This window comes from Trichoderma gamsii (genome assembly GCF_001481775.2).
Source record: "Trichoderma gamsii strain T6085 chromosome Unknown Scaffold_6.2, whole genome shotgun sequence".
Taxonomy (NCBI): domain Eukaryota; kingdom Fungi; phylum Ascomycota; class Sordariomycetes; order Hypocreales; family Hypocreaceae; genus Trichoderma; species Trichoderma gamsii.
This window is the reverse complement of record NW_020171343.1, coordinates 36,090-48,392: the sequence shown is the minus strand read 5'-3', so window position 1 is coordinate 48,392 and position 12,303 is coordinate 36,090. Positions and strand designations below refer to the sequence as shown.

At 49.9% G+C, this 12,303-nt stretch overlaps 5 protein-coding genes across 5 annotated transcripts; 1 reads left to right on the top strand and 4 right to left on the bottom strand.

Moving 5' to 3' along the window:
• Positions 1-91: 91 nt before the first annotated feature.
• TGAM01_v202353 (hypothetical protein) lies at positions 92-2,714 on the bottom strand (the record flags this gene model as incomplete). The annotated part of the gene is made up of 7 exons (XM_024548982.1): positions 92-1,313; positions 1,375-1,465; positions 1,553-1,878; positions 1,949-2,009; positions 2,072-2,126; positions 2,185-2,579; positions 2,651-2,714. 7 exons carry the CDS (start codon positions 2,712-2,714, stop codon positions 92-94), a joined length of 2,214 nt encoding a protein of 737 aa, XP_024406221.1.
• Positions 2,715-4,317: 1,603 nt separating this feature from the next.
• Positions 4,318-6,493, top strand: TGAM01_v202352 (eukaryotic aspartyl protease; the record flags this gene model as incomplete). The annotated part of the gene is made up of 3 exons (XM_018804950.2): positions 4,318-4,487; positions 4,541-4,812; positions 4,875-6,493. 3 exons carry the CDS (start codon positions 4,318-4,320, stop codon positions 6,491-6,493), a joined length of 2,061 nt encoding a protein of 686 aa, XP_018661941.2.
• Positions 6,494-7,301: 808 nt separating this feature from the next.
• TGAM01_v202351 (aryl-alcohol dehydrogenase AAD14) lies at positions 7,302-8,456 on the bottom strand (the record flags this gene model as incomplete). The annotated part of the gene is made up of 1 exon (XM_024548981.1): positions 7,302-8,456. The coding sequence occupies one exon, from the start codon at positions 8,454-8,456 to the stop codon at positions 7,302-7,304; it is 1,155 nt and encodes a 384-aa protein (XP_024406220.1).
• A 908-nt stretch (positions 8,457-9,364) lies between these two features.
• Positions 9,365-9,823, bottom strand: TGAM01_v202350 (hypothetical protein; the record flags this gene model as incomplete). Its single annotated transcript, XM_018804952.1, has 1 exon — positions 9,365-9,823. One exon carries the CDS (start codon positions 9,821-9,823, stop codon positions 9,365-9,367), a length of 459 nt encoding a protein of 152 aa, XP_018661943.1.
• A 1,589-nt stretch (positions 9,824-11,412) lies between these two features.
• TGAM01_v202349 (hypothetical protein) lies at positions 11,413-12,249 on the bottom strand (the record flags this gene model as incomplete). Its single annotated transcript, XM_018804953.1, has 3 exons — positions 11,413-11,808; positions 11,888-12,016; positions 12,076-12,249. 3 exons carry the CDS (start codon positions 12,247-12,249, stop codon positions 11,413-11,415), a joined length of 699 nt encoding a protein of 232 aa, XP_018661944.1.
• Between the last annotated feature and the right edge of the window lie 54 nt (positions 12,250-12,303).

The window sequence follows — 12,303 nt, the reverse complement described above, 5'->3', positions numbered from 1 at the left end:
CATTATCATTAAACAGTTATCTGGCCTATAGAATCTCGCCACGATGGCGCTGCGCTCATTCTGCCGCAAAGAGTGGGCTATTGTCTCGCTATTAGATATAAAATGCAACAAGCATGACTCCAACAACAACCTGGATGTTAGTCATTACACCCGATACCAATCCGGACGCTCCGCTCTTGGGAATCGAGGGAACCGAGGACGACGGAAGGCCAGATGAGGCCGTATTGGTGGAACCAGAATTTCCGGATGGGCCACCAGAAGTCTCTTGAGAGCCAGGCGTGCCGGTCTCACCGGCTGCAGAGCTCTCTGAGCCAGATGTAGCAGAAGCAGCTTCGGAGACTGGTTCAGTGGACCCATTGACGATTATCTCAGAACCTGAAGTGGGCAGCGACAGCGTGTTGCCTCCCAGAGTAACTGCAGGTCCTCCAGGTATCAGAGTTGTCGATCCATGAACGAACTGTGACTGAGAGTTCTCGGTGAAAGCCACTGAGCCCACTGAGATGATGGAAGTTGGAGGAGCTCCGCTGCCAGTATTTTGGGGGCTGGTTGAAGAGTCTGCAGCACCACCTCCGTTGTTTCCAGATCCATTTCCAGATCCATTGCCGCCGTTTCCATTACCGCCGTTTCCATTGCTGCCACTCCCGTTGCTGCCACTTCCACTGCCGTTGCTGCCACCGTTTCCTCCAGAGTTGCCGCCGTTACCCGAGTTATTGTCGTTAGAGCCGTTAGGAGGCGAGCCAGCGCCGTTACCGTTGCCTGAGTTGCTACCGCCTCCATTAGAGCCTCCATTGCCACCTCCATTTCCTCCATTGCCGCTACCCCCATTACCACCGCTGCTACCACCTCCGTTATTGCTTCCTCCAGGAGTTCCAGAGGGACTGGAAGCCGAAGTGCCGCTACCACTGCCGCTACCAGCTCCGTTTGAAGAACTGGCTGGTGGAGGAGGGCTGTTGCCGCCAGCTGATGAGCTAGAAGCGGGAGGGCTGCTAGCACTGCTGCCTCCAGCTCCCTGAGATGAAGATGAAGGCGGAGGAGGTGGGGGAGCGTTGCTTGAAGATGAAGGTGGTGGTGGAGGAGGAGCTTTGCTAGAAGACGAAGGCGGAGGAGGGGGAGGAGCGTTACTGGAGCTAGAAGGAGGAGGTGGTGGTGGTGAAGCCGAAGACGACGTCTTTGGAGGCGGTGGCGGCGGCGTCGATGATGGTTGAGTATTTGATGTCCTAGGTGGGCTGGCAGCTGTAGTTGTAGTCGGTGGTGGAGCGGAAGTCGGTACGAGAGCAGTCACAGAGCTGAGCGCCGAAGGGGGATCGTAGAATCTAAATAGAAGAGATTTTGTGAGAATAGCCCCCAATTACTCAAAGCCAAGTTAACACTTACCCGCCGAAGCCGTCTCTAATACAAGACGCCCAAGCTGGGTCCAAGCTTCTGACTCGATCTGGGATCACGATCGTGGGGTGGCAGGGGTCAGCTGTCGAGAAAGAAAAGATTAGCCAAAATAACGATCTAGTGAGAGTGGTATAGTAGCATTAAAGGTATTGGATAGTTCAAAACATACGCGAAGACTTCAACGCATTGGAAGGATTTCCTGGGATGTAGTTGTATCCAAGAATCGTTGAGCAATTCCTTTCCAGATCTTTCGTGTTGAGTGCGGCAGACCCAACAGGAGTGTAGAAAGTCAAAGTATCGGTAGTGGTAAAAACGCCACCGTTTGTGGCAGTCTCGACATCGGTATCTGTTTGAGAGCCTGAGGCGGCGAAGACAATGGTTGATAGTTCGTCGGGGTCAAATCCAACTGTTATGTTGGTAAATGGCTGGCCGACCACGCCACAATAGTCAAAGGCAGAGAGCGAAGAGAAGCCGATGTAAATGGAGGGAGATTGGCTGAGGAGCGTTAGGAACACTGGGGGATATAGATATATCATGCGCTTGCTCGGGATAAGCGTTCTCTTACAAGGTATAGCCATTTGATACGAAAGAGGTAACCTGGGCAAAGCCAGACGATGTTGTAGTAGCTTGCACAAAGTTAGCTCATGGATTACTAGTTTTCACGGCAAATGGAAGAGATGGGACGTACCATCAGGCCAGTAGAATACTTCTACGGTAGAGGCAGCGATAGTACAGCTATAGCACTAGAGAGCAGTCAGCATCGCCAAAGTCATGTCCAAATACAGTGAAAGATACACTTACACATGGTGATGATGCCGATCCGTACCACACGTTCGTTTGAGCGTCAATAAAGTTTCCCGTAACTGTTTCGGTATCAACCGTGTTTACAACCGTTGTTACTATGGACGTTGTAGTTGTCGAGCCGCTCGTAACGGTCTCCGTAAACGTAGTGATGCCGGTTCCGATAGTCCTCGTAAGCGTTCGTGTCGGCTTCACTGTTGTCTCCAGCCAGCTGAACGCTTGCTCCAGACATTGGCATTGCAAGTCATGATTAGTGGATAGGCCTTGATATTCTTGCAAAATGATGGCTGGAAAGCCACTCTGTGTGCCGCATGTGACATTTGCAATATCAGTACTGCTCGGCGGTGCAGTAGTGAATGTCGGAGGTGGAGTGATTGTGCCATTGGATGCAAAAACTATGTAGCAAAAATAGAAGTCAGCATTGCTCTGGAGCTGAGATCCAGTATCTTAGCTGCGTGTAACTTACATGGCGACGCCCGCACGGCGGTGCCGAGCGCGAGCAGAGCAAGAGCTCTTGATAGACCGGCCATTGTCTCAACCGTAGCGAATGAAGGGTGAAAACGAAAGACTCGAAAACGGCGAAGAGAAGAAAAGATTTTGGCTCCAACACCGCGAGGTTGGAGATATATACGGGCTAGCTCTGTTTACAAGCAGCTGGGCAAGCCTCACAAAGCCCAAGCAGAGATATTCACGCTATTCGCGAAGACTTCAGGCAAACGCCGTCCAGCAAGCTCATTAGTGCTGTTATGGCGTGTATCACAAATAGTCCCGCTTTGATAATCCGGGCATAAGCTTAGAAAGCCGGCAAGGCTCTCTACTAGCCGATGCCAGCACATGAGGAGACAACTTCTAGGCACAAATCACTACTCGTCTTTTACACCGGAGAGACGATCCGGACCGGTGGTTGGAGGCAGACTTGCTAGAGTGTGGTGCCGACCTATCGTCAAGTGCTTACGCTCTAGTGCTGCCACCATCTCCAGAGAGCTCCACGGGATGGAAAAAGATGGGGGCTGAGCCCGGCCACGAGCCAAACAGCACGCCACAAGCGCTCAGCCTTACCAGGACGCAGCATCTGTCAAACGGCCAGAGCGCGGACGCAGTTAGCGAGCCGCGGCGATGTTGCTGAAGGGAGAAAAGTCGGAAAGGCGCCACCGCTGCTTCTGGACGTAATTTTACGCCGGCGTTGAGGCGATCGCAATACCCCTGGCTATTGCTTAGTGGACCGCACATGCAATGCGTCTGCTGCCGACGACCTATTTGCGAGCGGCTTACCACCAATCTTTGAAGCTATTCACATACGATTCATAAGAGCGCTATAAATACTAATACAGGTTGTATGTGGCGTTATACCATCGGCTGGTACGGGCCGCCCTTCTAAATCCAGTCGATATGTGCGCCTCAAACTTTACTCGGCGGCGGCTGAACTCGGTGAGTTGGAGAAGGCTCTTCCCATCACAACAGGAGATTTCGATTAGTTATCATGTCCGTCGGCTAACTCTCCAAGGGTTTCCCACCCCATCGGGACGGCCATGAGCCGCTGTTCTTCGGTGGGCCATTGCGTTAAGAGCGGGTTCTGCTCGACAAAAAGGCTGGTCAACTTGGAATAGTCTGCATTAGCTCTATGGCGAGAACGGTGGGCGGCCATATTGTCATCTTCGGGACACATTCGATAGTGCTTTATTTCGCACCTAACCGACGTGCATCGCATAGCTTCGCACCGCATGAGTGGTGGATATGCTATTCCCCTAAAATCTGACTCCCATGTGGATGCTCATCAAATCAACTTGCTATAGTAGTATGTGGTGACGAGGACTCTGTGCTGCTGTGTGTGGACAGACACAACCCCATGTCTGCTCATTTTTTACACTTCTTTTTTCTTAGCATCCCTAACACAATCTTCGATCGTTTGCCAAGGAACGGACTTTTTCCCCGTATAGACTTAGATAACTGTTCGAAAGTGTGTGTCTAGGACGAGCCGAGTCAACTGCATGCTTGCTGCAAGAGAGAGTATCCCGTTCTTCGGCACCAGATACGCGCTCCACTCAGTGAGACAGGGACTTTGGGGGGTTACAACACTACATGATCTCGCATTAGGATGTGGAATTACTGAAATATCCCATTGATCTCGAGAAGATGCGGACGCGGCTGCATCGTCTGCTGCCATGGGCAATGCTGATGCCGAATGCAGCGCTCGCCTCGGCGTTTGATCTCGCGTTGGTGAACAAGCGAGCCACAAATACAGCCACAGATACAGCGGCATCTTCTCTCCCAACTCCCATATCTGTGTCGCCGAGCCAGGTGTTGTAAGTACAGTTCCTAGTTTGTTGAAGCTGCAAAGAAACTTACGTGTCTTTAGTGAGGGAGTTGATGGCCCTTGGTCATCGTTTGAGTTGCGCGTAGGAACTCCAGCTCAGAACCTTCGCATATTGCCTGGCACTTCATCGACTCAAACTCTAGTTGTTCTGCCAGAGGGCTGTCAGATCATCAAAGTCAACGACTGCGCCAATAGTAGAGGAGACTTATTTAACACCACGGCTTCTCACACTTGGAAGGATATTGGCTTATTCGAATTGGGCTTCGAGAATTCCCTGGGCTTCACGGACAATGGTGACTTTGGATATGACACCGGTAGGGCAAACTCTCTGTCTCAGTATCACTTTTCCATGCTTATATTGACACCATATTTTTAGTCGGACTCGGATATCTTGGTAGTGGTGGCCCTGTTGTCAACCACTCAGTCATTGCCGGTATTGCAGGCACAGAGTTTTATCTGGGGGTGCTTGCGTTGAACCCGCGACCAACGAATTTCACCACTCAAAATGAACCGCAGCAAAGCTTTATGCAGCTTCTCAAGAACTCATCAGCCATTCCCAGTCTATCATACAGCTATAACGCTGGAGCACCATATCGGCTGAACAAGGCGCTAGGTAGCTTGATCTTGGGTGGTTACGATACGTCTGCGTATCAGAATACGGACTCCTCTTATAAGTTCTTCAGCGACCAGTCGCGTGACTTATCGATTGGCATCCAATCCATCTCTACTAATGCAAGCGCGGATAATACAATACTCCAGTCTGCCCTGATATCCATGTTTATCGACTCTTCCGTGGCCGAAATCTACCTTCCTCTGGACGCCTGCCATGCTTTTGAGAAAGCCTTTGGTCTGACTTACAACACCACTCTGGAAATGTACTTGGTTAGCGACTCACTGCACAGCAAGCTCACTAAAGAAAACCCGGTTGTAACTTTTGAAGTAACAACTCCGATTACTGGCGGCTCGTCCTTTAACATTACTTTTCCCTATGCGAGCTTCGACCTGACGGCAAACCCTCCACTTTTGAAGTCTTCGTCTCGATACTTTCCTCTCAAGAGGGCAGCCAACGACACTCAATATGTTCTAGGGCGGACATTTCTGCAAGAAGCGTACTTGATTGTGGATTATGAACGAGGAAACTTTTCGGTCCATCCTCGCGTGTGGAACGCCAGCGCCGAGTCGAACATAGTCACTATATTTCCGCCTGGTGTCAAGCAGAGTGAGCCCACTCCGAGCCCTAGCCATAGCAGCAGTATCAGCGGAGGTGCTATTGCGGGCATTGTTATCGGTGTTTGTGTCTTTATAGCTGCTGCAGCCGCTGCCGCTCTTCGATTCTTGGTACTCCCTCGCCGCAAAAAGGCAGCGGCCGCGCAAACTTCTCAAGTCGATTCAACAACAGCAATGATGCTAGGAAGCGTGGATGCAGCCTCACCCGAAACATCGAGAGCTCTTCCTGGAGACACGCTCGGCGCAAACTTGGGAGAGCTTCAAGGAGACGAAACGACACCAAAACCAACACCGGAGGTGGAAGGCACTGCTCTGGCAACGAAGACTCCTATGAGTGAGCTGGAATCAGCGAGCACCCCGCCACCATCAGAGTTACCTACTCCGGCGCCATTGGCAGAATTATTGTCCAACGAGATTTATGAGATGCCCGGAAGCGATGTTCCAGAGCTCGCTGGAAGCCGAGTAGCAGCTCCTTTGGTACTCACGGATTCGGATTCAAGCGAGTTTAGCTTTGTGCCTGAACCGGAAGCAATAGGCTCAGATCAGCCAACAGGGGAAGACAGACTGCAAGATAATACAGCAAAGGAGAAGATAGATACTGGTGGCACAGAGGATACCCAAGCGAAGAAGAGTGACGAAGTGAAAGAAGAAGTAAAAGAAGAAGCAAAAGAAGAAGCAAAAGAAGCAAAAGAAGCGAAAGAAGATGGAGAGAATGAGAAACCAACTGGGGAAGAGTCAGCGGGAAATGATGGAGTTCATAAACCATAATTTTTAATATGAAACAGTAGCATTTATACCACAATAGGCACATATATAAATATTCTTCACTTACGAGCGATTTCATCCTCTTTTCGAATAGAATTATACGCTTTAGCATTATCCATAAGAAGCATTTACTGGATGGAGTCAGGGATATTGATTCAAACGGCAGCCTAGATTGACGTTTCCACACAAGTGGGTAAAAGGATCAATGCCATCTTCACAAGATGATCGACTAGCCAGATCTTTGGTAGCTGCCGAATGGCACGCATACGTATATCGATCTACAGCCAACATCCAACCCACTAGGAAAAGTCCCGAATGCACAAGCTGCAGAAACTATATTATATGGCCCCTTGGATGTGGGCATCTTGGCAAGGATCTGGGAGGGCGGATACGAGATTCTTGCCATGGGAGAAAGAAGTTTAGCTGTGTCTATTTTTGGTACCAATTGCTGCGTACCAGTGGGCTTTATGCCTTCCTATTCCGCTTGATTAGAGTGACACGCTTAAGATGGATATATCTAAGGTATGAAAGTATCAAGTCAAGTTTGTTTATTTAAAACTGCCGTACCTAAGGCCGCAGCATGGAGCGTATAGACATAGATCTACATCTATCTACGCTCTCAAAACGTAATTGGGCAAAAGCGTCTTGAAGCTGAGCTGTCGGCTTCCTTTTTAGACTGGATATGGCAACAAAAGTTAACTGGGATCTTTGGAACGCAAACTTGTTAGGCCACAGAGAGCGTTTGTGCAGACTGTGTAGATATAATTTCCTCCACGGGACGTATTCAAGTCCAACTCAATACATTTACCCCTTAAACAACGCTCTTTGGACTTCCGGCATTAGGGAAGCTGTAATGAGCCGTCCGCTGAAGTCGTGGGGAAAATCCTGTGATATTGGGATCAGGGCCCAAGAAAGCTGTGGGGAATCCCAGATCAAACGGTCGTACATCCTCGAGGAACTTGATTTGCTCGTCTGTGAGCTTAATTTTCAGAGCCTGGATGTTGTCCATGAGATGCTCAACCTTCCTTCCACCAACAATGGGGATAACGTTTCCTGCCTTATGCAACACATAAGCCAGAGCGATGGCTGTAATAGACGTGATGCCGTGCTCTGATGCCACCTTCTGGAGCGCTTCGCTGATCTTTACTTCTTCGGGGCTCTGCTCTGGCAGTGATACAAGGCTGCGCAGCTTTTCGCCATTCTTCCTGCGCTCCTCCAAGGCCTCCTTTGTCTGGAACTTTCCTCCGCCGAGAACGTCCCAGGGTGCGAGGGCCATGCCAAAGTGTCGTGCCATGGGGATAATGTCGCGCTCAAAGTCTCGCAGCATAATGTTCCATCGGCCTTGGTAGATGCTGAATGGCGTCTTGCCGTGGTCAACTGCGTACGTGTTGGCTGCGCTGACGATCCAAGCGGGCATATCTGAGGCTCCCAGGTAGAGAACCTTGCCTTGCTCAACCATGATGTGCAGAGAGTCCATGAGCTCCTTGATGGAGGTTGTGCTGTCCCACCAGTGGATGTAAAGAATATCGATGTAGTCGGTCTTGAGCTTCTTCAAGGAGTCTCGTACGCTCACATGCAGACTCTTGCGGTGGTTGCCCTGGAAGTTTTGAGCCTTTCCTTTTCCCAGCGCGTGGCTTCTGTAGTCCGAAGTGAACTTGGTAGCAATAACAAGCTGGTCTCGAATGCCCTTGTTGGCCGCCCACTCTCCGATCCATTCCTCGGACTGCTCGTTCTGGTAGTTGTTGGCGGTGTCGATGAAGTTACCGCCCGCCTCCCAGAATGCGTCCAGCAGCTTGAACGAGCTCTCCTTGTTCATGGATCCCATCAGGTCGGCCCATGCATCGCCAATGGACATGGCGCCGAGAGCCAAGGGCGAGACACGAATACCAGCCGTCGGGGCCAGAATACGGTGCCGACCAAGTTCGGTCTTTGGCTCTGGCGCAACTGAGAAGAGAGTGGAAGCCATTTTCGTGCGTTGTGTGGTTTGCTGTGTTGAGAAGTGTACAATTCTACTTTGCTTGCGCTGAGTGTGGTTTTCAGAAGACTGAGTTTTTGGTTGAAGCTGTTGCTCGTTTAATGGATCAATTGTTACAGTAACTACATGAATCATTACCCCTCCCTTCTGCCTTTATATATCTCATTTATCCCTCTCATTACGCCTTCTAGGACAGCCTAGACGAGACCAATAGTAATTATCTCCGAGATATCTTTGACGTAGCATTTCAAAGAAAAGTCGGAATTAGTCCGGACATAGTGTGTTGTTCAACCACCATGAGATCTACGAGCTTCAACAGCCCACGGCGATGATGGCTCCAGATCGGTGATACGTAGTACAGTTCACAGAGTCCATGGACGTTGCACTGAGGGGTTGGCTGGTGAGGGGGCTCTGATACGCTGTAATACCAAAACTGGGATGACATGCGCCTATTTATTGGTGGGTCGTGGTAGTAAAATCAACTTTTTAGGTCAATCGCATCTTGTCTCCGGGCTCAAGCTCCGATAAGACCGGGTGGCTTAAGAATTAAAATGCTTGATAAGTTCTTTCTAAGCTCCAGCTCGACAGGATAAATATATAAAACAAAAAGTTGTATAAAGAAACGAATCGCCAGATTACAAATTGGACTTGTCGAATTTGTTGCGCCAAACGCCTGTTTTCCCCTTCCCATCTAACAAAATACATCAAGCGGTCTGCGATACGACGGGAGGGCTTGGTATCATGGCGCGTCCCCCCAACGTGAATATCGAATGCACACATTCTGCTGCGCGAAACGAAGATAAATTGGTGTGTATCTGAATCGGTGTATATCTGAATTGACTCGCAAATCGCTATTCGCTATCCGACCGCTTCCATCGACATCATCGTGCAGTTATGGTTTAGTTGGGTATTTTGCAGGGCTGGTCGAGCTCGCAGTTCTCCGGCAGGCTGTCCACCATGTTGAAAGAGAGCTCTCCGTGGTTGACGTCGTCGTCGCCCTTGGCGTAGTGGATGGGGATGGAGCCGCAGACGCCACAGCCGTATTCGACCAGCTCGGTGTAGAGGCTCCTGAGTGTGGCGCCGTCGACGCTGCCGTCGAGGTTTTGGATGTACGCGCAGTACACTCCCTTGGAGGAGCCCTGGAAGTTTAAATGAAGTCGCTCGACACAGCCGATGGTATCGCCGTTATCCCAAAGTCTTCTTTCGAAGATGTTGTCGAAGATGGTCTGGAATTGGGTGAGGCGGCCGCCGGCCATGTACGAGATTCCGCAGAGTGTGTCGCCCTCGCAGTTGATTCCCAGGCCAGCGACGCTTTGAGCGGTCGCAGCCGCCAGGGCGATAAAATTGTTGAAACGCATTGCAGCTAGACTTTAAGGCGTGTATGTGGTTAGTTATCACGCCTGTGCTGAGTCTTGGAGTTGAGGTTGGCAACACAACCTACAGCAAATATTGACTTCGAAACACAAACGACTGGATGCAGACAGACACTGTAGGCCGGAGCGACAAAGGAGAAATGCAAAGCGAAGAATTTGAAGCTAATGTAACAAGAGATCGAATCGGTTATTATACGAGCTCCTCTGCGAGCTCCCGCCCAACAGTGGAGTCCTCCAAGCAACCATGCGACGAGCGAACAAGGCCTGGCATTGGGTCGTCGAGACCTAATCTCTGCTCCCGGGGAGGCTGAGCTCAGCACTAAGCCATCCGTGCAAACGGCCTTGCACTGGCCGCCTTAGCCGAAACGTTCACAACCATCGCCGCCAGCGGATGGGGTAGAGCGCCTAGGTCTGCTATTGGGTGGTGTTTGTCATGCTGGACTTGTGTGCTAAAAACAGACATCCTACCTAAGCGTCACGACTAAACAGTCGCCTGGCAATGCAGGTACAGTTTGCCCAGCCACAATCTGCAAGTCGTGAGTTTTCAACGGATAGAATCTTTCCGGGCAACGCCTCGGCTACCAAATATTTTCGGAGTATAACATGACCAAGATAAGATGTAGGATATAGTTTGCATTTACATATTTAACTTGTAGCCCCGTGTTCAACATGTCGTAGCTTGTAGATACCAAGTCTGGCCACCTGGTACACCAAATCGGGTACAGGCCCGGCAGGATTCCCGCCCAGAGTTGAAGACTTTTAGCGCGCAACTCACACGATGCATCCTTTGCCTCATTAGCTCACTTTGGAAAAAGGTCAACAGCACGTGTGAGATTGGTCAGAGATCAAGGCCTTTGTTAGCTGCTGAAACTCAGTTCTGTTTGGTGCCGGCTGTAGCAGGAGCCGAACCAGCAACGTTATTTTTGAAGTGCTGAAGAAGCTAAATTTAGAAGCCATGAATAAGGTGGCGCCGCATGAATTACCAACACTTCCCGATTTGTATCTATTGTTGGCTGCCATTGTTCTATTATGGGGCCCGACGCAGGGGAATCCCAGGAACAGACACTTACACTCTTGTTTACGGGCCTTTCGTATTATCCAAATTGGCTACAAAGCGATGTACTGCTAATATCCGAATTTGAATCCCTATATTATATCGCATTTCTCAATAACACAGGCTTTACCTATTAACAGAGACAGACTCCAAAGCGCAGCGCTAAACCCTTGCTTGCTCCTCTAATTACCCTGTTGAGCTTCTTCAGATACCTAGGCTCTGGCAAATTGCACCGTTCTTTGTGGGATGAGCTGTGGTTTGGTAATTCAAGAAAAATAAAAGGAAGATGATCAAGAAACAAGAAATTTTTACGGGTAGGTGGAACTTACTTGACGGCATTGTAAATGACCGAGTGCTGGAATGCGGCGCCGGACATAGGTATATAAACACAGACAGGCAGTCACAAGCTGAGATTTTCAGGTCAAAAGCTCTTCCATTCATCTAGCTACCTGTAGAAAGATGTATTCGATAGCTAAGCCTAAAATCTCCGTCTAAATCACATCGCTTCAGATGCGAAGCTTTATTGGCCTCGAACGGGAGCTGCAACAGGTGTTCCAATCGGGCCCGTGGCAGAGATCTCGGTGGGCTTGAAGCCAATCACACTAGGCAACGGAACAGGCAATGGAGCGGGAATCGGGTGGTTAGTAGCAACAGGTGGTTGAACGCTAGGAACATCCGGCGCGCGGACGGTAAAGGTGCTGATCGTTTCGCCGAGTGTCTTGTCAAGGTCTTTCAACTCGTCTCTCGCTTTGGCTCCACATGTCGGGACCAGCGCAATGACTCCCTCTTCGAGGCCGTCGAGTTCAGCTCTTAGTAAGATCAAGAGGGTTTCGATGGGCTGTAAGAAGGTCGTGGCGTCTAAATCGATCTTCTTGCTGGCGAGTGCCTTGAAGAGGTCTTGGTGGATTTTAGCGAACTGTGACGTGCGTGTTAGATATGGCTCTGGACCAGAGTATTTATTTTAAAAAGCCAGTGTGTATGTATGTATGACTTACGCCGCTGAGAGCGTCGCAGATATCCGCTTGATCGTGGTCAGGGAATTTAGGAAGAGTAGCAGCGCCTTGGAGCGCTTGAACATCGTTGGCAATAATCGTGACGATTTTGCGAAGGTCGTCTGTTATTTTCTAGACAGATTGGATTAGTACACAAGTACATCCTTATAAACTCGCTGTTTTTAACATACTGCAGCGGAAACAACGACATTGGTAGAGCTTGTGTTTCTAACAGTATCCCAAGTACCCGCAGAGATGTCTGTGATGTTGTGTATGGCGTCGATCACGTCTTTGGCCGTCAGGGCTGCCTGCGCCTGGGTAAAGGAAAATGCGGCGGCCAAGAAAAGGAGAGGCTTAAATTGCATGATGGCGATTTTCTAAGTTGATTGCTTGGGAAAAATGGCTGGGGTGTTAGATGA